Source organism: Amblyomma americanum, chromosome 6 (genome assembly GCF_052857255.1).
Source record: "Amblyomma americanum isolate KBUSLIRL-KWMA chromosome 6, ASM5285725v1, whole genome shotgun sequence".
NCBI lineage: Eukaryota > Metazoa > Arthropoda > Arachnida > Ixodida > Ixodidae > Amblyomma > Amblyomma americanum.
The window spans coordinates 49,757,288-49,782,534 of record NC_135502.1 but is presented as its reverse complement, the minus strand read 5'-3'; the positions used below and the strand labels follow the sequence as shown (position 1 = coordinate 49,782,534).

The following is a 25,247-nucleotide window of genomic DNA, read 5'->3' as shown; positions in this document are numbered from 1 at the left end:
TAACGTTGGAATGAAACGAAAACGATATATGCACGTTTATGCATGAAAGGACCGGTAACGAGCCATACTGAAAGCGTTTAAACATTTATATTCTGTAGAGAGTGACTACATTTTAATACGCAAGCGCCACCTCAGAATGACGTAAGCTAATAGTTTGTAAAAAACATCCATGGCAATCAGGATGCCAAACTTGACGTGGACGAAAGCGTTTTCTGCTCCCATCTCGTTGAGAACCTGTTCGGGCTCCGCGAAGAAGCATAAGGTGTCTTCGCTGCAGTCCAGCTCCCCTCTACCGCCGCCGTAGATCGCGTACACAATGCCCTGGAGGGCGTGGTACAGGTGAGAGGTGTAGGTGAACCAGGCCACCGGGGGCTGAAGCAGCTTGGGTGGCATGAAGTAACCGCAGAAGAGGAACGACGGTGTTGAGGCCGGCAGCGCCACGAACAACGCCGTCTGCAAACAAGTCACATTGCGGCGAAATTAGACAACAGTCAACAATCATTATTGTCGAAAAATAATGACCATAACTTCGCGACAGTTCTCATTAACTTCTCAGAAAAGAAATATCGTGACGATATAGAGAGAAGACGCACCTGGCGAGAACAGTAGAAACGTAATGTTTGACATCCCACATGCCATAGGGAGACACATCCAGGGGTACAGAAAAAAAAGTGTCGAGCGCGGAGAATAGATATTATTTGTTTCATGGACGTAGAGAGATGAGTGGAACATAATTTCATATGATTTTAATTGTTGTCCGAGGAGGCGCTCGGCTTTTCACCGACCTCGAGTGACGTCAAGGGTCATTTGCCTCAATTATTTTGTCACCAAACCCAGTGGTTGTTTTCAGGAACAACCAGTGCTTGCCGGCGACGCCAACCTCATAACTATTGTGATAGTCCAATTTGGCCGGTCGACCGTAGCGTCAAGGTACACTTCAGCACTGACGCCAACCGAGAGCGATAGTGCCGGTACAGAATCGTTTGCAATTAATTATTAGCGCGGCGCACTGGTGTTCTGAGCTCATTTTCATAACTAGGCCCGTAGGCCTCTGTCAAGGCAATAAGCGGACGCCCAAAAGCTTTCTGTCTGTACATTCGATGGATGGATGGATGGATGGATGGATGGATGGATGGATGGATGGATGGATGGATGGATGGATGGATGGATGGATGGATGGATGGATGGATGGACGGGCGGACGGACGGACGGGTGGGGCGGACGGACGGGTGGGGTGGGGATAGCTAAATGGAGGGAAGTTAGGAGTGTCCCCTTTGAAGCGGGTTGGTTGCCGTTGCCGGCATGCTGGGCTTTTTATAGCGATAGCTACATTACGGTAGCATTCCGAGCCTTCGGCGTGGCGGCGCTGCAACCCTGAAGCTGCGCCGCCACGCTGTCACGTGGTTGGTCACGTGATGCGGAGCAGCTGCCGGCGGCGCGGCGCCGTGGCTGATCACGCGGTTCGTCACGTGGTTGGTGACGTGACCAAGTTCCACTCGGCCAGCTGTAGCTATCTCGTCACACCAGGTTTTAACCAGAGCTAAACCACCGCCAATTTTTTTCTCCTCTCTTTGCTAAAAGCCATCCGTGCTTCCAATGCTTCGAATGGTGACCAACCCATGCCCCTTTGTACTCCCTCATTTGTGGGTCTGCCTTGCGAATTACTGAAAATTTTTCAATAGCTCTGATTTATTTCTACCCTACCGAACGCCAAGCGCCATATATCGGCGCGCGCGGCTCGTTGGTCTGCGCTTTGCGCGCATCCATGGCTGCGCGGGCGGCGCGCGTAGAATGCATGTTGGGTCGACATGCTTTATATTTCTGTCTTCGACGCGCTCTTCCTCGGAACGAACATACGTGTTTTCTCCTCATCGCTATTCACATTTTCCCTGTTCCAGACAGTATTTCAATTAATTGACTTACATATTTACTCTTTGAGGTGATATCCAAGTGTGGTTGAGCAGGGCGGCTCCGAACTGAAAACTGGCATTTAAAAGCAGTTGCCCCGCCGCGGTGGCTCAGTGGTTAGGGCGCTCGACTACTGATCCGGAGTTCCCGGGTTCGAACCCGACCGCGGCGGCTGCGTTTTTATGGAGAAAAAACGCTAAGACGCCCGTGTGCTGTGCGATGTCAGTGCACGTTAAAGATCCCCAGGTGGTCGAAATTATTCCGGAGCCCTCCACTACGGCACCTATTCTTCCTTTCTTTCACTCCCTCCTTTATCCCTTCCCTTACGGCGCGGTTCAGGTGTCCAACGATATATGAGACAGGTACTGCGCCATTTCCTTTCCCCAAAAACCAATTATTATTATTATTATTTAAAAGCAAATTCTTGCACTTGCATGCCGTTAGTTGCCGTCTACATGCGCTCCCGTCTGTGATAAATTAATAATAATTGGTTTTTTGAGGAAAGGAAATGGCGCAGTATCTGTCTCATATATCGCTGGACACCTGAACCACGCCGTAAGGGAAGGGATAAGGGAGGGAGTGAAAGAGTTGTGTTGTGTTGGGTTTTATGGCGCATAGGCAACTAAGGCCATCATGCGCCAAGCTGGAGGGAGTGAAAGAGGAAAGGAAGAAGGAGGTGCCGTAGTGGAGGGCTCCGGAATAATTTCGACCACCTGGGGATCTTTAACGTGCACTGACATCGCACAGCACACGGGCGCCTTAGCGTTTTTCCTCCATAAAAACGCAGCCGCCGCGGTCGGGTTCGAACCCGGGAACTCCGGATCAGTAGTCGAGCGCCCTAACCACTGAGCCACCGCGGCGGGTCTGTGATAAATCCCTGTCAGTTTTTTCATTTGCTGACAATTTTATGTATCAGCATGTAGATTTGTTGATTTCACTCAACGTATGGTGTAAATATTTGCAAGAGGTGCCCATGTCAGGGAGGTATGGACTTCGGGTTGTTAAGGCGAAACGAGTGTTCTTGATCCCCAGTGGTATCGTCTACTGGCATTAAACATATTAACCGTGGTATCTTTTTCTCTAGGCATTTGCCAGAACCATAACAACAAATGGCTGGAGGTGTAGCATGCCTAAGCAAGAAATATTGTCTGTAACCACAGTTATTTGCAGGTGACCACCGCAACGTACATGAAAGCGCAATTGAGGTGTCCACTGTTGCAAATGGGTTGCAAGCCCCAAGGGTAGCGTTGGCCTGGCGGCCTGGGGCAAAGCTGGAAACATCCGAAGGTCCCGGCAAAGGATGAGTCGACTGGCAACAGAACAACTTGTTTATTCTGGCATCGCAAAAGAGCAGCCGGTCAGGGCGACCACGTTACTCGAAGGAAGGAATCGAAGGCTCTCGTTGGCGTCCGGGGCAGCTCGCTTTATACCCACGGAGTCGAGGGCAAGAGGGAACGGCTTGGGAAGAGGCGTCCGATACGGCGACGCTTGAACATGTCCAGACGTGACGGGCGCGTCAGCCAGGCCGGCGCCGGTCAGACCTCCTCGCCTCCCAGTTGGGGAGCTCCTCTCCCCAGCTGCCGCGCTTTGACAAGCGTGGGCAGCAGCATGCACACACACACACACACACACGCACGCACGACGACACGTGGCACTGAAACCTGTCTGGACGCGCTTGGCGGGAGGCGTTGCGGCCGCGATGAACGAAGCCGCGGCGTCCGTTGCATCCGCGCCGGCTATACCGCGCGTCGAAGGCGAGACGTAACAGACCGCCCCGCCGGGAGAAGGAGATCCCGATGGTCAGGGGACTGCATCCGCTGTCCAGAGGGATGTCGCTCGATGATGCTCGTAAACGAAACCGGTCGTCCCTCGACGTTGCTTGAGCGCAGCGCACAGAGAAGGCCTCGTTCTCAGGTTCAGGATCACACAGGGCACTGCAAAGTCACTTCAGGAGAGTTGCCATTTTTGTGCTCGTTCCCAGCAAGCGTTAGAACTACGCCGAAACGCAACCGCTCAGTCAGCAAGCACGAGACAACCCTCACTAAGCTCTGCCAGGCTCTTTCCCCTTTTATACTACTGCCTAGTTCCTTACAGTAGTCAAGCAGCACTCAGAACGCGTCCACAAATTGGAAAATTGCACTAGAAAGCACATAATCACTTTGAAACACTAAACAAAAGCAATATGTTAAAAATCCTGCCTCAGGAAGAAAACATCAGTAACCAACAACTTTGAGGCGGATTCCTACGTTAGGGGCTTCGACTTAAGCCATCGGCGTTACCGTTGAGACTCCCCTTTTTGTAACGCACCTCAAAGGAATATTGTTGCAAAGCGAGGCTCCAGCGCAGGAGGCGGCCATTTTTGGGAGATATGGTCTGCAGCCATTGGAGAGGGCAGTGATCCGTCTCAATGATAAACCTCGAGCCGGCTAGGTAGCATGACAATTTCTGAACGGCCCACACGAGACACGCACACTCTTTCTCGGTGGCGCTGTACGCCTGCTCACGACAGGTCAGCTTACGCCTAGCATACAGGACGGGGTGTTCCACTTCTCCATTGTCCCTTTGGCACAGTACAACGCCCATGCCTCGCTCACTAGCATCGCACTGAACAACGAACCCTTTGGTATAGTCTGGCGATCGTAGCACAGGCTGGCTTGTTAGGGCGCTCTTTAGGGCGCTAAAAGCTCTCTCCTTTGTCTCGCTCCAGACGACTGTTTGGGGCTCTGTTTTTCTTAGAGCATCCGTCAGGGGAGCCGCGATATCGGAGTACCTGGGGATGTACCTCTGATAGTAGCCGGCGACACCTAAGAACGACCGAATATCGGTCTTCGTGCGCGGTTGCGGGAAGTCTCGCACAGCGGCCACCTTTATTTCAGAGGGGCGGCGACGACCCTGTCCAATCACGTGACCGAGGTATACAACCTCGGCCTGTGCTAATTGGCACTTGGGAGCTTTGACTGTCAAGCCCGCTTCGCGCAGGCGGGTTAGCACTGCCCGCAAGTGTGCCATATGCTCAGACCAGGATGCGGAGAATATCGCTACGTCGTCTAAATACGGTAATGCGAATTCTTCCTGTCCTCGCAACACTTTGTCCATGAGGCTTGAAAAGCAGTATGGCGCGTTCTTCAAACCAAAACTCAAAACTTTAGGACGGAATGTTCCCATTGGTGAAATGAACGCCGCATACCTACTAGCCTCCTCTGTAAGTGGAACCTGCCAATAACCCCTGACAAGATCTAGGGTGGAAATAAACTGAGCGCTACTAACTTTCTCAAGGCGCTCCTCGATGTTAGGGATCGGATATATTTGATCCTTAGTAATGGAATTAAGCCTGCGGTAGTCGACGCAAGGACGAGGTTCCTTGCCCGGTACCTCAACTAAAATCAAGGGGGAGGTATAATCACTCTCACCCGCCTCAATAACACCGAGCTGTAGCATTTTCTTTACCTCAGCCTCCATAATATCGCGCTGGCGGGGTGACACCCGGTACGCCTTGGATCGTACTGGCTCTGGGGAGGTAAGTTCTATATCATGAGTAAGGACAGAAGTCCTACCAGGCCTCTCAGAGAACTGACCTTGAAACTCTTGTAAGAGTTGGTGTAGTTCGGTTTTCTGCTCAGGCGACAGCGGTGCTTTACTGAGTAAGTCACTAATGACCTGATCAGTGTCTTCCCTGTTCGTCACTGAGCCTAGTCCCGGAAGCTCGACCGGAAGCTCTTCTAACTTTCCCTTGTCGGGCATTTCCTCTCCAGTACCTGGTGCCTTCAACGCTACAGGCTCAATTTTATCCAGTTCTGACGTGCTCGGAATATCAGCTTGCTGCGCCTCCGACCCTTTCTCATTGTTCGACAACGTCGGCCCCGCAACTACCGCCTTTGCAGCGAGCTCCCGAACTCTCGGTCTGGTTAAGGCCTGAACGCTAGCCTCACCAAACAAAAGCCCCTTCTCGCGCAGGAGGTGATCGGACCTGTTCGAAAATAGGTACGGGTACTGGGGGGGCAGCCTAGATGACACTACGGCCTCCGTCTCAATTGCTCCGAAAGGTCCTTCAATAACCACTTTTGCTACGGGCAGACACACGCTGTGAGCTTCCACTGCTTGCTTGATCCATGCGCACTCGCCCGTGAACATATCGGGTTCTACGTAAGAGGTGTGAACTACATCCATTGTAGCTGCGGAATCACGAAGCACTCGGCACTCTTTCCCGTTCACGAGGAAGTCTCGCATGTAAGGCTCGAGAAGCTTCATGTTCTCGTCAGTGCTACATAATGACAAACACACGACTTCTCTTTTTGTTTCTGGACACTGCGCCGAAAAGTGACCCGGCTTCTGGCACGTATAACACACGCGCGCTTGCCTCCTCTCGAACCGCTTTCTGCGTTCGGCTTCGGCTGCCGCCGTCTCCTTACGTTCGGTCGGACTGCTTTCACTCGCATCCGCACTACGCGTGTCCCCCCTTGCTCTCATGGGTGTGAACTTCGGCCTCTCAGACTTGGAGCCAAATTCACCCTTTTGACCGTCCTTAGCTCCGCGAGCCCGACGCGTCACAAACTCCTCGGCTAGCTCGGCGGCTTTAGCCACTGTACTAACGTCTGGCCTATCCAAGACCCAGTACCGCACGTTCTCAGGTAACCGACTATAAAACTGTTCCAGCCCGAAACACTGCAGAATTTTCTCGTGGTCACCAAACGCTTTCTCTTCTTTGAGCCACTCCTGCATGTTTGACATAAGCCTGTAGGCAAACTCTGTATATGACTCATTTCTGCCTTTTTCATTTTCCCGAAACTTCCGACGGAACGCCTCCGCTGACAGCCTGTACTTTTTTAGCAGACTTGATTTCACTTGGTCGAAATCCTCTGCCTCCTCTCTCTTCAAGCGAGCGACTACGTCGGCCGCCTCGGCGGGTAACAAAGTGAGCAAGCGCTGTGGCCACGTTTCCCGAGAGAACCCCTGCTTCTCGCACGTTCGCTCAAAGTTAACCAGGAACAAACCAATGTCCTCTCCAAGCTTAAACGGCCGCATCAGGTCAGTCATTTTGAACGATACCCGTTCTCCTGCACCGTGTGCCTGACTTCCATTACGAGCGCGTTCCATCTCTACCTCGAGACGCTTCATTTCCAAAGCGTGTTGACGGTCGCGCTCTTCTTTCTCTTTCTCTTTTTGTTCTTTACGTTCTCGCTCCTCTTTCTCTTTTTGTTCTTTACGTTCGCGCTCGTCTTTCTCTTTTTGCTCTTTACGTTCGCGCTCGTTTTTCTCTTTTTCTTTTTGTTCCCTCTCCTCAATGGTCTCAAGGCATTCCGACAGCTCATCATCCTCAGCCTCCAACTCAAGAATAGCCCTTAGCAGTTCTGGTTTTCTGAGTTTGTCTGAGACATCCAGACCCAACTCTCTTGCAAGCTCCAGCAATTTCGGTTTGCGCAACGACTTCAAATCCATGGCTGCTCCGAATGCTGCTTTCTCTACTGCCTACTATTGTCTTGCCGCAAACTAACCCGGCAGCAACGACAACCACAATTACCAGCTCTGTTTCTGACACTAACAAAAGCCTGGCAAAACTCAGAAGAAGAAAGTCCCGCACTCACCAAACATCGCAGCCAAGAATTCAGCGCAGTCGTTCCGCTGCAGGCAACCAGTCATCACACAGGGCTCGTTGCACTGCTCCCGGATGGTCGTTGTGCTGCTCAGCATACAGTTGACCGCATATCTTCGCTGCTGGCCTCCGTTGTCGGGATCCCACCGCTGGCAACCAGTTGTTGCAAATGGGTTGCAAGCCCCAAGGGTAGCGTTGGCCTGGCGGCCTGGGGCAAAGCTGGAAACATCCGAAGGTCCCGGCAAAGGATGAGTCGACTGGCAACAGAACAACTTGTTTATTCTGGCATCGCAAAAGAGCAGCCGGTCAGGGCGACCACGTTACTCGAAGGAAGGAATCGAAGGCTCTCGTTGGCGTCCGGGGCAGCTCGCTTTATACCCACGGAGTCGAGGGCAAGAGGGAACGGCTTGGGAAGAGGCGTCCGATACGGCGACGCTTGAACATGTCCAGACGTGACGGGCGCGTCAGCCAGGCCGGCGCCGGTCAGACCTCCTCGCCTCCCAGTTGGGGAGCTCCTCTCCCCGGCTGCCGCGCTTTGACAAGCGTGGGCAGCAGCATGCACACACACACACACACACGCACGCACGACGACACGTGGCACTGAAACCTGTCTGGACGCGCTTGGCGGGAGGCGTTGCGGCCGCGATGAACGAAGCCGCGGCGTCCGTTGCATCCGCGCCGGCTATACCGCGCGTCGAAGGCGAGACGTAACACCACTGACCCATGCAGCCAGTTGTGCGCGTTTTACACTTTTTCATCGTCTGTGCCAATTTACCCAATGTACGCCGGTGGTCTATGCTTCAGTGCCGCGTTTCTTCAGCAATGTTGTCAAAGCCAACATGTATTGCTCTTGTGCCGACTTTCTGCCACGACGTTTCTGCCAACGCATGCTGCGTACATCTCTGTCACTACCGCCATATTGCTGAAACACTGAATATTAGTTTTATAATAGTATTAGTTGATGAAAGCACGATGTGCAATGCGCAGTGCGAGAGTGTGTTGCAGTTTAACACGAGGGGTGTTCGGCTGCGGCGATAGCTTTGTGCTCTCGCACACTGGCCAGGGAAGCTGATCTGGTGGCGCCACCTCTAGTTCTAATCGCAGTGGCGGATGGATAGTCTAGTTATTTTTATTTATTCCTTTCACTTGCCACAATTAAACCCACAAACACCGCAAGCGCACAAACATCGCAAGAACGTGCTCGAGGTTTACCCATCAGAATTGTGTTTTCGCACTAATATACATTATTTTTTTTACGTTTCATTACACTGGCCGTTATGGTAGTGTGATGTTGTCTAGAAATGCCGAATAAATTCTTCTGGCTGTAAAAGTTATGAATGCTAGCTTCTCTGCTAATATTTTGTAGTGATAGCTACATTACGGTAGCATTTCAAGCCTTCAGCATGGCGGTGGCGCATGGCTGATCACATGGTTCGTCACGTGGCGCGGAGCAGCTGCTGCTGCCGTCGGCACGGCCCGCCGGCGAAACCGAGCTGCCACAGCTTTGCGCATGCGCCGTGTCAAGTGGGACGAAGATGAAGAAGGAAGGCCCAGCGAAACGGAGCGGCGAAAGGAGCAAGTTCCACTCGGCCAGCTGTAGCTATCGCGTCACTCCAGGTTTAACCAGAGCTAAACCACCACCAATCGTTTTTGCAAGTGCAGATGAAATGAGTAAAACTGTGTTCTTATATAAGAACCGGCTGGCAACATTTAGCTGCTCTTTTTTTTGGGGGGGGGGGGGGGGGGCGCACGGCAATGAAAAGTATTTGAAAAGATGTATCATACCTCGCGGCGCGCAGCCGCAATAATTTGACAACGCTCGATTCAGTAAGCTTAAAAATTTAGGATCCTAATGAATCACTGTTTAAATAACGCACAACCGAACTTTTATTCTCTGAGCCCTGCCACCGAGCTGGATCACAAGGATTATTTGTTGATGCGGTTGAAGTACCGTGAGCAGGTGACATTACCGGCCTCTTTGTAGCTGACAGGAAGGGCCAAGAGCACATTGGACTTATAATTGCAGGGTAGCCATACACTTGATTCTTGCAATTGTAAAAAAAAAATTGCTGGTGGTTTACCTCGCCAAGCTTGAAATATTATGTGAAAGCAGGTTTGTCGAGATTAACCCCACCGCCGCGTACCTGAAGGCGCAATTGAGGTGTCCACTGACCCGTGGAGACAGTTATGCGCGTTTCCTTTCCTTTCGTGACTTTTGCGCACAGATGGAAGTTGTTGACGACGACGACTGGGCTAAATATATATATTCTTAAAACCGGCGTCGTCGCTTTAGCGGACGTGGTTCTGTGACGCGCGTCTCATCTTTTAATCTTTCCTTTCACATATTCCTCTCACGTCTATTTCAACTCGCCTCAGTCTGCATGTGGCAGCCGATTTGACCCAGCTCCAGCTAGTTTGCAGGCGCGTAGAATTTCCTTTCCAGTCTTCCTTCCGTCACAAAAACACCAACGTGCAATGCACAACGCGATAGCGTGGCAGTTTAACAAGAGGCATGATGGGTTGCGCCGATAGCGTAGTTAGTAAAGAAAAAAAAATATTGGCGGTGGTTTAGCTCTGGTTAAATCTGGAGTGACACGATAGCTACATCTGGCCGATTGGAACCTCATCTGTTGAATTGCAAAGTCAGTCTTTCGCCGCTCCGTTTCGCTTAACATTCCTTCTTCATCTTCGTCCCACTTGACACGGCGCATGCGCCACAGCTGTGTCAGCTAGTTTTCGCCGGCGCGCCGCGCCCAAGGCAGCAGGAGCTGCTCCGCATCACGTGGCTGGTCACGTGACCAACCAGGTGACGAACCACGCGATCAGCCATGGCGCCACGCCGCTGGCAGCTGCTCCGCACCACGTGACGAACCACGTGACAGCGTGGCGGCGCAGCCACAGGGTGGCAGCGCGGCCACGCTGAAGGCTCGAAATGCTACCGTAATGTAGCTATCGCTACAGTAAGCGGCGTGAGCGTAGTGCTCTCGTGCAGTGGCTACCGAAACTGAGCTGTTCGCATCGCATTGGGTTCGAAGCTCAGTCGCGGCAATATTTTTTGTAGCGATAGCTACATTACGGTAGCATTTCGAGCCTTCAACGTGGCCGCGCTGCCACCCTGTGGCTGCACCGCCACGCTGTCACGTGGTTCGTCACGTGGTGCGGAGCAGCTGCCGGCGGCGTGGCGCCATGGCTGATCACGTGGTTCGTCACGTGGTTGGTCACGTGACCAAGTTCCACTCGGCCAGCTGTAGCTATCTTGGTACAAACGTTGCAGTCAACTGTTTTTCAAAGTTATCTACCATTTTTCCATTGACACTTTGTTCCCCGGTGTAATAATTAAAAAAGTTAGCTAAGTAAACTTATCTAGTTAGTCACTTTTAAGAACGAAAAAAATACTGGATACTAGATCACGCGGCTCTCAACTACCATCAGTTGGTCTGACGCGGCTAGGACATTCCGTATTTTTTAAAAGCTTGGTTACTTTTAGCTGGGACACCTGGTATGGGGAGTACAGTGTGCGGGGAGGCCGACTAATATGATCAGACCTCGTGACTACGATTGTATTTCCTGTCAAAGTGGATGCAGCGGCGTGTCAGCTGATAGTTTGGAGCTCTGAATCGAGAAAGCCCACTGAATTTTGCCAAAAAACGTCACACAGTGCCTCGGGGACCCAGAAAGCAAACGCAATATCTAAAAACGTTTTCTAATTGAAAATTTGCATAATTTTTTTTTTGAGATAATACTGATATTCAGTTTTCGCAGCAAATGCAAGATGAATAATATTGTCTTTGGTGGCCGTTTATTAAGAGGCTGACAGTTTCGCCAGAGCGGGAAATTTGCCAGAGCGCTTCTTTGCTTAAAGGAGACGCTATAGGGATAATAATAATAATAATATTAATAATAATAATAATAATAATAATAATAATAATAATAATAATAATAATAATAATAATAATAATAATAATTGGTTTTTGGGGAAACGAAATGGCGCAGTATCTGTCTCATAAATCGTTGGACACCTGAAGCGCACTGTAAGGGAAGGGATAAAGGAGGGAGTGAAAGAAGAAAGGAAGAAAAAGGCGCCGTAGTGGAGGGCTCCGGAATAATTTCGACCACCTGGGGATCTTTAACGTGCACTGACATCGCACAGCAAGCACACGGGCGCCTTAGTGTTCTGCCTCCATAAAAACGCAGCCGCCGCGGTCGAGTTCGAACCCGGGAACTCCGGATCAGTAGCCGAGCGCCCTAACCACTGAGCCACCGCGGCGGGTCGGTATAGGGAGACAAATGCTGTAATTCAGTGGGCTGCGTTTAATGCTTTTGAGGGCTGGTTTTAAGACGGCATAGCACAGAATCATTGCATTGGAGTTGCATTTCAATAAAGAAGCATTTTTCTGTGTGTAGTCACAGTCGTATGGTAGCGAGCGAATGCATATCCGCATTAACCCTCTATTTATTCGCCATTTGGTATTTCTTTTATTTATTCCTACCGCTGCCGCAAGCCCGCTTTTCTTTGCTTATTTACACAATTCATATCAATTTTTTTTGAATTTATAAACATTTATTTTTATAATAACAGCAATATTATCTGGGGTTTAGCGTTTCGAGACGACACGGGGGCTATTAGGTACTCTGTATTGTGGAGGACTCCAGATTAACGTTGAACAAAGTGTCAATCATCAGCTCCGTGGCGGCGCTGTGGCTGGTCACGTGGTGCGGAGCTAACTTTGCAAACCGAATGAGCGAGTTCCACTCGGTCAGATGTAGTTCTCGCGTCACTCGAGGTTTAACCGGCGCTAAACCACAGCCAATTTTATTTTGCATTTCGCCTCATTGGAATTCGGCCAATTCGGTCGTAATTGAAACGGCGACCTTGGAATCAGCAGCCGAGCGCCACAGCCATTGAACTATCATGGCGCATCTTAAAAGCATCTGCTGTCTGAAACAAAGAATACCTCCAAATGTAAATGCCGCACAACATGGTTGGGCCTTCGCAATTAAGTTTTACGTATTTCACACAAAGAAAGGAAAGTTGTTCGCACTCGCTACTCCATGAGCTAGAGCACAGCTAACAATTCGATTTAAACTATCACATTAGTCTGGCGTACAACGCTTTAGAATTGCCGAAAGCGCATTAAAGAAGCGCCCATTAGGGTTGTTCCCCTCTATGATTTCCTGAACAACTTCGCTCAGTTTCTGTTGTTGTGTAGAATGGGTGCCATTTTCCCACTGCCGAGCGCAGACAGCTTTCAGTGGCTAAATCTACGTTTGTATAAAAAATAAAAAAAATAAAAGTATGTCGTGTCGCGAGAAAAAACAGGTGCTGGTTCCACTAAAACAAGCCCCGAACTGGTTCGCAACAGTTCCTTTGAATCGTCTCGGAAAGGGTTCAGTTCCAAGACTGCGAAAAAATATAGTTTCGGTTTCGTTCCGGCTCGACTCCCTGGCTTTTATTACAGCACGATGGTTTAGCGAATCGATGTACACACCTGAGCGCTGGACGCAGCCGACACGACAAGAGCCAAGCCCTGTGTGGTGGCGCACGTTTGAAGACTCAGCAACAGCACGGAGGCAATCCGCCACAGCCCCACCGGCTGCGCCGTCGCCCAGTACACGATGAGAACCATCATGGTCGGCCCCAGGAGCTACAGCAGATGTTCGGAATACAACACTTTCGTTAAGCCCTGTGCGCTAAGAAATGACAAGAAAGCTCTGATTGCACGTTGCAGGCAAGGTCGAACACGGAAGATCTCAGGACCGATGGAAAAAAAATTTGGCTTCTAGAACAAATCTCAGAGAGAGCATGAAGAAATTTGGGACAGTTGTCATATTTTTCTTATGCTTACCAGAAAGGGAATTTCTGTGAGGACTCTGGCGATGTAATACGTCGCCGGCTTGTACCAACAGTTTCGGTGCTCACGCAGCAAGACACTCAACTCCGTTGGGACTGAAGAAATAATTGCCAGGGTGTCAGCACGCACGGTTAAGAGCATTTCTTCACAAATGTTTTCAAGATTTAAGATCGTGGTGAAGACGAAATTATTGAACGAGAGCTTTATGAATGACGTAGTTCCATGTAGCGGAAATGAGAAACGGCTTCCTAAGTCCGGGAGAGGTCGGTCGCCAGAAGATTCATTGAAGGCATGCATGTTTCCCAGATCATGGCGCAGGTCGGTCACCAAAAGCAGCAACAACGCTGAGCGCAGCGCAACATGAGGAGTTAAGGAGTTCTTCTGGTAGTTTAATAGTAGAGCACACGAATCAGAGGGTTGCACAGTAGATATTATGTCGGTTGGGGCATCCGTACACTAGATGACTAAACTTGCGGGGCACTCCAGCTCGTGTTGGTGCGAGCACGGCCCACTGTTGTTCCATATTGGCGGCAACTGTTGACGCTTAAGCCTTGCATCAAATCGTTCCGGCAGCATACTGCGGCTGACTCCGCAGAACAGAGATTAAAGGGCGCAATGGCAGCAGCAGTAAGTGCCTTAATTTTCAGCGTACGTGTCGCATGCCTGGTCGCAAGGTCGTTCTTTGTCGGCGGATTATGTGGTGGGTGCCGAGATCGCAAAGTAAGTAGTTAGTTCATGCTTTTTCGGTAATTATAGACACTTGCCAAACTTTGCGTTGGGAAAGTAGAGAGATAGTAAAAGGCGTGTCGTGATTCTCTTAGTCTTTCATTTCCTTACCGGGTCCAACCTACTCGACCACAAGCGCTTTAGCCATCAGCTTTAGAAGCAGATGGTGCCTTGACCATAGCAATATTCAAGGAAGTCTTTCGAGTGAAAAAAGAATGCCCAAATAGTCCTCTGGCACCGTAAGAACTTTATGATGAGACATTCATTTGCACGCCAAATTAACTCTGATTATTTTGATCAGGATGGCTCATGCACACACTTTGCTCTTATTCCGGAATATGTAATACTCACAGATCATTACAGTGGGCATTGTTGACTGGAAGAGTAGCGTGGCCATCATAAGCGTAAGAAATGATAGATTGTTCATTGTCCGTGCTGCGTCGTTTCCAATGCCGTAGAAGAGGGCCGTTAACATCAGTGCGAAAGAGAGGTAAACCGCAAGACGTAGGTGAGTTGCGACCTGTCCACAAAAGGGAAGGAAATATTATTTTTATTCATTTTCTTAGGCTTTTGCATACGTAGCTCTTCGATCACTTATGTTGATTATAAGCAAATTGTTGAGGGCAAAGTGGTCGTTAAACTAGGCGCTGGACCAGGCACTAAATATCTTCAAAAAATGCTAGAAAGTCTACACTGAGTGCACCAGGTCTGAAGAATAATTTGTGGGACAGAGCTTATAAAAATACAGTTTTGAAAACTGCTTCGCGCAGTCTTGATAGCCTTCATATATTATACATATTTGAACAGAACAAGTAAAAAATGAAGCGACAACTTTGGATAAAATTATAAGCGCGGAAGCGTATGCATAGCGAAATATAACAGGTCAAAGCACTGTCGGCACGTGTGCTGCGATTATCGCTAATGGACAAGATTTATAACATCTTTTCGTTTTCGCCAATCCGTGTGAATGATAAAAAATTTTCGTTAGGCGTTTGTGTTCAGCCTAGTGCGATGGCCTTTAGAAGACTTGGTTGTGTTTCAGTACAGTGCTCTGAGTTATTACCCATCTGATAAGAACTTAAGTGGAGGTCTGTCCAGAGTAGTTTGCAACTTTTGACCCACCAAGGCAGTTTACAAGAAGGAGTGCCATTTTTTTCTCCATCAGCTTTAGTGGCGAAAAAGCAAGAACGCTGCCGTGAACAGCGCACGGCACTATTCGTGCATGGAGAAGGCGTTCACACAGGAAAAAAAAAAAAAAGCTGTGCTCACCTTGTTTCGGACAGTGCATAGAAAGCATCTTCGCAGTAGCACAAGAAACTGAACAACATAGCTGACGTTTTCCTGGTGCTGTGAGAAAGCATCTTGCAGCTCCTGAAATATACAAATTATTATGCACTGATATTTTACATTATATTTTTGGTTGCCATTGTTGGAAAATTAGAAAATACGGAACTCACTTTTTCGTTTCCCTCCAAAAATAATTCGAAATTTTTTTTTCAGATACTGTACGACGATAGTTGGAAATATCGCAACTATAATATATATAACTAACCTAACGACTGAAATATACTGAAAAAGAAAGATATTTCGGGGCCTAGCCAAAGCTGAGTGTTTGTGGAGCCCTTTCGCGGGGAAAAAAAATGTTGAAGCAAACGAAACGGAACACAAGTAATGACAAATAGTTCGTGATCCCTTGAAATAATAATAAAGAAATAAAGCCTTTGTAATCTTTCACTGCCAGTGAGTTTTATGGAAATAGTTCCTTTTTTAGGACGTTGGTGTTTGGCGATACCAAATTCTAAGAGGAGCGACACTTCTATCTCAGAGTCCCCTGTATTACGTATGCTGGCGGAAACGCTGTCCCATTGTGTGGGCACAGAAATTACTAAGCACATATTTGCGTATGTTATCGAGCAGAGCTTTCGTGGGTAGCACTCCAAGTGCATGCTACGTACGTTAGGGCCACCGTATGACTTCTAGCTCTCACCTCCCATGTATACATGCGGTGCATGTGAGGCGTTTAGAAGCGTTTAGGGTGTCTCACGAGCCTTGAACACGCGTCCCAGGCGATGACGGCAAAGTTTGCACGAAACGAGGGGCGAGGTGCATGCAGCTTGTGGCCAAATCCTCCCTCCCCCACAACCCCCTCCCCTTCGCGTGCACCTTATCTGAAGGCTACGTAGGCAGCGCGATGCTCATGCGGGGGGGTCACGTGATCACAGAACTGAGCCACGCGTGGGCCGTACAGCTGTGCTGTAAAAGCAACTGCTCAAGAAATGCTTTCCTGCCTCCCACGGCTACTGAAGCGGTGAACGCAATACAACTCGCACGGCGAAAGAAAACTTCATTCAAGCGTAGTGGTTTCAGAGCGTGAGCAGTAATCCGATGTGTACCAACCCCGAGCAGAATCGCCCTCTGTCTGTTCTGTTTGTTCGCAGATGGCATAGCGCGAGCGCTCCGTCCCACGGCACTGTCAGCTCATCGTCGTCTTCTACGTAGCACAAACCCTTGCTTTCGCACTGATTCGAATGCGGTAAACATTTTCCTTAGTTTTTCTCCATAATTTCCTCCATATAACTGTTTGAGATACCGCAAGCAACTTATAAGGACGTCTTCAGTTAGCATGAAAAGGAAATTCGCACTGAACAGACCACAGCAACATTTTCAGGCTAGATTGGCATTCCATATATGGGAAACGCCAATGTTCCAAAATTGAAACAAAGTGAAACATTTGCTTAGTGCTTTTGAGTTCTGGCTACATTTTCTTTTTCGCGGTTACTTTAGAAAGTATGTATGAACTTTAAATTACAATTTTACCACTCCAGAGATAGCTTCATGGTGCGGCGTTTAAATGGTTAACGACAGCTTGAAATAAAAAGTGCCTCGGGGGCTCACACATTAAGCAAAAAGCTATATATGTGCATAAACGTATAGATATTACAAAGAAATAGCCAACCTTTAAACACCTTTGCGATCGGATTACAGATATGAATAGATGCATTTAAGATGCCCTGGAGAAGAACACACTGATCCCGGCCGTGGCGGTCGAAGTTTGATGGAGGCGTAATTCTAGAGGTCAGTATGCTATGCGATGTCAGTGCACGTTAAAGAACCCCAGGTGGTCCAAATTTCCAGAGCCCTTCACTACGGCGTCTCTCATAGCCTGAGTCGCTTTGGGGCCTTAAACCCCATAAACCAAACCAAACCAGAAGAACACACTAAGCAGCAGTAGTATTAAATTTTAAACGTGCAATCTGAAAATTTCTCGAACACATAGACGAACTCGATCGGTGGTCACAGAATGATAAATCTCCGACGGACAGCGCAGCTCCCCGAGAAAGAACAAAATTACGTGGAAGCATTTGATCCCAGCCTTCGAGATTAGTTAGCTTTAAATAATTTGGACGCATATCTGGAGTCTATCTTAAGCATTGATGCAGAGCACATCATTCCTGCTTGTCGACGCAGCTTTGAGCCGCACGGTGTGCATCTATTACGGGCATATACACATTAAATGAGACATCTCATAGACTTCGCACCTAATTACGGCCTTATTAAAACCCCACAAATCGAAATGGGTTAAAAATACGCATGTGCACTAAAATGGAAACACTTCGCTTGTTTTGTTTACTCCTTTATGAGCAAAAGGAGACTGGCACTGACCTTACGTCGTTGCGACTACTTTATACATTGCGAGCGTTGTCCTATAATTGCCGAGCGATTTCGGTAAGTGAGCGCGCCTACGGGAAGTTTCCCCTTACCTTCCTTGTCATAACACGGCCGCCGCAGCATGTTCGGGATTGAGAAGGGTGCATCGCATTGTCTTTGCTGGCGTCCGTGTATGGTGGCGTGAAATGCTTCGAAAGCGCAGCCTGTACTTCGCCGTGTTCTCCGCAGGCAATCTCTGTGACTGAGGAAAATGAAAAAAAAAACTGGGTAATATTGAGCAGGAAGAGGAGTTCGAGAGTTTATTAAATGTATGCAGTGGAGAGCTGTATTTTCGGGAAGCCAAATAGTTGAGATTGAGAAGGACGTCACTGGGTATGCATGATGCTGAAACTGTGCGCGAGCAAAGGATGCATGCAACTATTGCCTTGATTACTAAATATCCGAGGTGCATTTTCACCGCTACGTATTAACATAGCCCTCTGGCCGTTCTATGTAGTTGCTGGGCAACTAAGAAACGCTGATACCAAAGAAAAGGTGGGTATTTGAGGCTTAGAAGTGCCGCGAAGAGCTGCCATAATTGCTGGTAAATAACTACGTGGCTCAGTTCTGAATTGTAAGTCTTCAGGAGCATGAAAAAGCGTGTATCGTGTAAGGAAGAAAATAGTAAGTACTCCTTTACACTACCTGGTTTGGGGGACGAATATAAGACAACGGTTTTTTAGCTTCGTGCCTTTCATTCCTTATCGCGCATTTGTTAATTTACTTCTGCATATTTTCTTCTTCTTCTTCTTCTTCTTCTTCTTCTTCTTCTTCTTCTTCTTCTTCTTCTTCTTCTTCTTCTTCTTCTTCTTCTTCTTCTTCTTCTTCTTCTTCTTCTTCTTCTTCTTCTTCTTCTTCTTCTTCTTCTTCTTCTTCTTCTTCTTCTTCTTCTTCTTCTTCTTCTTCTTCTTCTTCTTCTTCTTCTTCTTCTTCTTCTCTTCACCCAAGGTATATGACACACACCCACGCGGGGGGATTGGCCAATGGATTGGAAAACATTTAATTCGTCAAAAAAGGCAGAATGCAGACGATCGGTGCTAGGTGGCTATCAGTCCACGGCTGACAGCGACCTGGGTAGCCCATTCAATGACCCGGGTTTGAACTCCCAAGTCTGAGTTGACCAACACGGCCTCCCACTGCTCGAGAGTAGGAACCTGTGTTAGAGATTTCGGGGGCGGCTCCTCTTTACAATTCCACAATACGTGATCATAAGTGGCTAAATCACCACATAATGTATATGCAGGGTCGTATTCACCGGGGTAGAATTTTGACAACAGGTAAGGCGTCATGAAGGATCGCGTCTGGAGTCGCCTTCAAGTGGTCTCCTGCTCCTTATTAAAGGCTTTGTCTGGAGGAGGGAATATCCTCCTTTCAAGTTTAACATGATTAGTAATATCGTGAAAAGATGATAGGCCGTCCTTCGAAAAACTCTCAGCAACGACAGCGGCCCCTGCTCGACTGACGAATCCTCGAGCTGTTATGTGTGCCGCTTCGTTACCAGGGTTCCCCGAGTGAGCCGGGACCCATATCAATTCAATAATTCTGTCTAAGTCTTTGGTTTGACCCAATATGCTCATTGCTGCCTAAGAAATTCTGCCCCTCGCATAATTGCGTATGGCAAATTTAGAGTCGCTGAGTATGGTAGTAGCTTCTGTGTTAATGATAGCAAGGGCGATTGTCGCCTCTTCTGCCGTTTCCGAGGATTTCGTTATGGTAGTGCCGGAGACTATCAGTCTACCTTGCGTATCCACCGCCGTTAGTGCGAACGCTTGTTTCTGGGGATATTCTGCGGCATCTACATATACTGCATGTTCATCTTGGTTGTATATGTTGTGTAGAGCTTTTGCCCTAGCCCTTCTTCTCCCCTCGTGGTGAGCAGGATGCATATTCTTAGCTAGTGGCTTAACTCTTATTACCTTAGCGATGCGTTTAGGTATCTGTGTTTTGGTATCTTGGGGTGGCAACTGTATGCCTAGTCCTAAACGATCAAGTATGGTTCTTCCTGCTTTGGTGCGGGAAAGCCGGCCTCTCTGCATTGTTAAGTGTGCCTCTGTAAGCTCGTCTAAGGTGTTGTGTACTCCCAAGCCCAGAAACCTTTCGGTGGAGGTACAGTTCGGTAGCCCTAATGCTACCTTGTATGCTGTTCTAATCATAGACTCTACTTTGGCTTTTTCACTACTGTCTAATTTCAAGTATGGGAGTGTGTAGACAACTTCTTCTTCTTGAACTATTGTTGCAAATAGCAAATACACCTACTCACTGTAATCAGCTGGATTGTGGTGCATGGGACAGTGCAGACGTTGAGAGTCCAAAAATGGCACTAGTGCTTGCACAGAGCCGTTATAGATGCAGCGCCCTCCTGAGATCATATACAGCTGCAAAAGACAGGTTCAAGATATAAAGATATGCTGGTACAATTTGTACGATATATTGTCGCGTTGAGGTGACGTCAGTTGGGGCAGCAAGACAGGTGAGGGCTTCCTAAGAAAACTAGTAGACGAGTTTTTTTCTAAATGAGCCAAATTCGGTAACCGACACTAAGTCGAACTATACTGCAATGACAAACACATTCGTACATTTTTTCCACCTCAAAACTGCTATAACGAAAGTTGCCGTATAACGCCTAGAAGACCTGCGCGCAAATTCTATTTAAAATAAAAAGTGAGCCAGAATGATTCATATCCACTACTAAGAACTGTGTATGCTTGGGCCTCAAAGCATGGACTTCTTCGAGCGTGGGTTTATTTATTCCTTCTCCAGCACTACTTTACAATCGACTGCATAGAATTTTAAGAGATCAGTGAAAGGTATGAACCCCCCCCCCCAAAAAAAAAATAATAATAGAAAACGGCAGTAATGAAGGGATCATTAGCCCCGTCTCCAAGGACGAAAGGATGCACTTCGTCAACTTTGATCTTTAAAGTCAGCTAGTTGGTATTGTCTTCCTAATTTGATTATTGCTAGCGAAATGGCAGACGTAGGCATAGAAAGAAAGGACTATCAGTGGCCATGTTCCTTTGTTCCCTGTCTGCATGTACCATATCGCTACTAAGCGTACTAAATTTAGGATGGTAAAGTGGAGTTTAATAATTCTAGAACCCATACATTCTAGCCAGTTTACATTTCTGTTGCCGGAGTGGATACAGAAGAAAAGAATGCCAATTCGCTATCAACTGTTACAACAGCCTGCTATTGACATTTACTTGCTGTGGTTGCTGAAGCATAGCAGACCTATGATTGCAGAATATGAACGCTCTAATTGTTTTTCTGCTGGATTCACAGGATAATCTTTTAAAAGCATTTTTTTTTTGTAAACAGAGCTTCAAATGCTACTTTAGAAATAATGTTTTCGAAAAAACCTGCGTCATATTTAGGGTTGCACATTAAAAAGAGCCAAATCCGATGTTTACGTGCTGATATTGACCACATTATTTGCACTTTTCAGTACATACTTTTTCAGCCTTGTTATCGTTTTTTTTACCCTGCCCAGTCCAAAATACTTGACAGCTCTGAGTACTGCGGGCAGCTTTTACAGATGCTCGTCAAAGTGAGCCGCAAAGGCAACGACCCTATTAGGTACACGAGACAAATTTTCCGCTTCCGGCCTGCCAACACCATGTTCATTGAAAATTTTCTGGCGTGAAGGACAGTCCAAATGGCATAACGTTTAAGTCCAAGAGGTCGCCGGGTGTGAAGAAGGCGGTTTTCTCACGGTCCCGTTCTTCGACTTTCATTTGCCAGTAGGCACCCTTGAGGTATATCGACGAGAAGTTACCTTGCTTTGAAGAACCGGTTTAGCGTACCGTCGGTCCTCGGAAGGGGGTAGACATCTGTTCTCACGTCGGCAGTTGTTACGGGCCTCGACGAAGAGGTCGGACCTATTCGTTGGTTACGATTTGGTGCTTTGCATCTGGTATTTGTCCGAGCTTTGAAGAGGACGAACGCGGAAGAAAGTCAAGATTACGGGGATTACGAATGAGTCTGTAAAGAGCTGGCTCTATGACGCTTGGAATCAAAAAGTCCCCTTTCTTTTGCTCACTCATGTAAGGGGCAGCTTGCGTTAAAAGGCGTATCATTTCTTCGACATACGCAGTCATCGTCTCTCGGGTGCTGAATGTGAGACTGCAGCGAGACCTCGGCTTGTTCTTTCCATGTGACACTTGTCAGCACATTTAAAGGCTCCCTTTTAGATGTGTCCGACGTGAGCAAAGAAGTTTTAAGGTTTTATACCTGGTACAGGCATATCCAGTGAAAAAAACAACAACATATTTCAGCTTAGCTAAATGATCCCACGTGTTGAAAGCGTCTATTCGATCATAGTTTCCAGGATCTTCTCTAGGAACTCTGCTGAAGGTTGGGGGATCACGATGTGCGTGAAGAATGACCGCGGGTGCTGTCGTCGCTATGGTGGACGTAGAGGCTTCAGATGTGAGCCTTCATCTTCTGAGGTAGTAGACCGTGTTCTGATGGCTGTCCCTGCAAGCATTGGGTGCTTCAGACCGACAGTTCGGTGTCTGCAGGTTTAATGGCTTGTTCGTTTCGCACTCGAAGTCAACTTTGGCTGATGCGGCGACTTGAAGGGGGGTGTCTTCTGTTCTGCAGGTACCACCACCAGGTGTATCGTGGTGACGACGACAGTACGGCCCCCGAGAAGGTAGCGGAGGGCTTTGGAAAAAGACTGTTCAGTGGGCTACCTTGTTGCCGCTAACAGAAATAACTAGACAGGGGCGATGGCATTAAGTTTGCTCTGTAGTTGTCGAAGTGCAGGCTCACCATTTTTCACAGTTGTCACTAATGATGGCTAAGAACTTTCCAGGTAAAACTCAGATAACACTTACGGCAATCTGGAGCGTCGTAGTTCCACGCAGTTACTATTTTGCTGGATAAAGCCGCGTGCTGGCGTGCTCGAGCGCAAACAAACATGCAAAGCTTCATGGTAAAATAGCCTAATGTGGTTTTACACTTAGTACTTTATAAATTTAAATTCTTATTACTCACTTCATGCAGATATTTCTTTGCACACTTACCACATCGAAATACGAAAAGATTTTCGCACTTGGGTTGTGGATGGAGCATATCACCGTGTGGCCATCCGATGCGAAAGACTTCATTACAGAAACGCAGCGAAGTGCGGTGATGGAGTCCAGACCACTGGCGATAAAAGGAAGGAAATGAGGGTTGAGGGAGGGGGGGAGGTCGATAATGAGCATGACAGCAGCAATTACGAAATACGAGTTAACCTTAATGATCTTCTAACTGTGTCCGTGCTTAATATTTGGGGTTGTTGAAGTCGGTAAGAAGTGACTGGTTGATTTATTGTCTTAGTATTTCAAGGGTGTTTGAAAGAGAGGTCAACCGCAATAGTCCATAACACCACAGGTACTGGACCATAACAGAGGCGAGCAAGATAGAAATGAACAGCACGACGCTATAACTGACATGAGTTATATGCAACACGTTTATGTGCATTGTAAATTGCATTACACCGTACGTAATAGACCGCTGGAAGATTGTATAAGAATATATAAACTTTTTTTCCCTGTTCCTGAGGAAAAATTACAACTAGGCGGTTCCAAAACCGCCAATTTGTGTAAAGTACACTGTATACAGGAAGACGAATACGTTAGCAGTGGTCTCACCTCGTCGGTTCATCGAGGAAGATGACGGGTGGTTTGCTGACGAGCTCCTGCGCAATAGACAGCCTCTTACGCTGTCCTCCTGACAGGTTGCCAGCCCTCGTGTTCTGGCACTCTCCGAGTCCCCATTGTGACAACGCTTCGTTCACCTGGAACAGATTAATATTGCTGTGAAAAGCAGCGTTGGTAAATAGTACTTTAATGAGGCAATTATTAAATATAAAAAGCTTAAGTTATGTGTAACTCAGTAGCAGGTTTAAGCGTTTCATAACAATTTGTTCAGAAGTTGTGCCGCAAGAATCAGGGGCACTGCCTGATCTTGTGTCCTCCAGTTTTGCTCCTGCAGTATTATGAAAAAGTGCATGCTTTATGCCGGAGTGTGTGGCTGTCCCACAAGAAAAGACTGAAATTTGAGCAACGAAGTTTGCGGAGTCTACAACAGCGCGACGTCCCCGCAGCTCGTCGGAGGAAATGGTGAGCAGAAACCTGGGCCGATTTCACGCCACAAGGTAACATGTCGGGGAGGTATGAAGCTCATAATTTGCCGTATCCCGTACATTCAAGAGTTTTCACTGTGGGAACTGATGGACGTGGTCTTGCGCTTGTGTGTTGCATATTTTACCTAGGTATTCAACTCAATATCTCGTTGCGTTAAAAGCTCGAGCAGTTTATGGGCTAGAGGTCAGCGCAGGTGAGTCTCTTGGACATGCAGTGGCCGGTCGCAAAATCCGATAGTAGCTTAACACTCGCTCCCACTCCCTTGTGGCGCCAAACAAAAAGCCTCACACAGTCATGGCCTTCTTTGGGCATGAGGTAAGAACAAATAGATGATGAGCATTTCAGTGGATAGAAACATACGCCAGCATCACTGAAATTGTATCGCCAATCATGTCCCTGGCTCTGGAAACAAGGAGGGTCACATCGACGACGAAGTAGCCGGATGCAACGCCCGGCGCAAGCAGGGCGATAAGGCAAGAGAGGGCGATAACTGCACCACCCTAACACACGATGAATGCGGCGGCTCAAGGCCAACGTTAGGCCTACCTGACTAGCACACAGGACACACTCACGAGATTCTCCTTGCCTTGGTACACAGATCTGGCAGTCTGTCAGAGCAATACCTGAACGCTGGGGTTTAAGAGTGCCATCTTCTATTTCCTGCTCGGCCAGGGCAACTTATTAGACTCATATCTCCACAGGGTAGGTTATTGAGCGCGTGCAAGCCCTGCCTCGTCAGGATAAAATTCTGAGGCGCCCCTCGGTGAGCGCAGCGGTTTTAAATCGTGCATTGCAACGGCCACCTGGATGGACAACATAACCTCACAAAGGCCATTCTCTCAGGAGAAGGTACTTGCTAATTGAATCAGCTAGTTCAAGGCTCCTAAACTGAAGCCTTGAATTTGTTTTTGCAGCGTACCACTCACTTATTGAATACAGCCGAAAAGCGCTGCCACAACCGTGTTGTGTCATTGATGATACACTGCAGTTGCAAGGACATGTTATGTTAATATATCCGGTGTGTACCTGCCTCTTCTTATCAGCCCACGTCTGGTATTTTCAGGTCGAGACGGGACCTGGACCAGTTTACGTGACCACAATGCCGCATGTTTGTCGGTGGGACAGTGCTTTGCACCAAACCGGTCTAGACAAGCCGTTCTACCGGGATGTAAGGGCTACTACATTTGCGCGTCCTTTCCAAGCAATGTGGTTGGAAGTACGGAGACGTCACGCTCCCGTTATTATCCCAGGCGAACTGGTCATAGCGATATCCTCAGGATATTTGGTTTCCGGTTTTGGCTTTATGGCATTAAACGTCCAAAAGCCACT

General features: G+C 48.1%; 1 protein-coding gene across 2 annotated transcripts in view; it reads right to left on the bottom strand.

Moving 5' to 3' along the window:
* LOC144136771 (ATP-binding cassette subfamily G member 4-like) overlaps positions 1-25,247 on the bottom strand; it is a 32,431-nt gene continuing 7,184 nt past the window's right edge. Inside the window, exons 5-13 of one of the 2 annotated variants that reach the window (XM_077669379.1) lie at positions 23,424-23,569; positions 22,812-22,935; positions 20,045-20,159; positions 17,838-17,986; positions 15,346-15,447; positions 14,428-14,596; positions 13,345-13,445; positions 12,988-13,143; positions 1-453 (exon numbers count right to left, since the gene is read on the bottom strand). In XM_077669379.1, coding sequence (XP_077525505.1) covers positions 106-453; positions 12,988-13,143; positions 13,345-13,445; positions 14,428-14,596; positions 15,346-15,447; positions 17,838-17,986; positions 20,045-20,159; positions 22,812-22,935; positions 23,424-23,569 — 1,410 coding nt within the window. In that variant the 3' untranslated portion in view covers positions 1-105. The remainder of the gene's footprint in view (positions 454-12,987; positions 13,144-13,344; positions 13,446-14,427; positions 14,597-15,345; positions 15,448-17,837; positions 17,987-20,044; positions 20,160-22,811; positions 22,936-23,423; positions 23,570-25,247) is intronic. The other variant, XM_077669380.1, reaches the window with a different exon arrangement.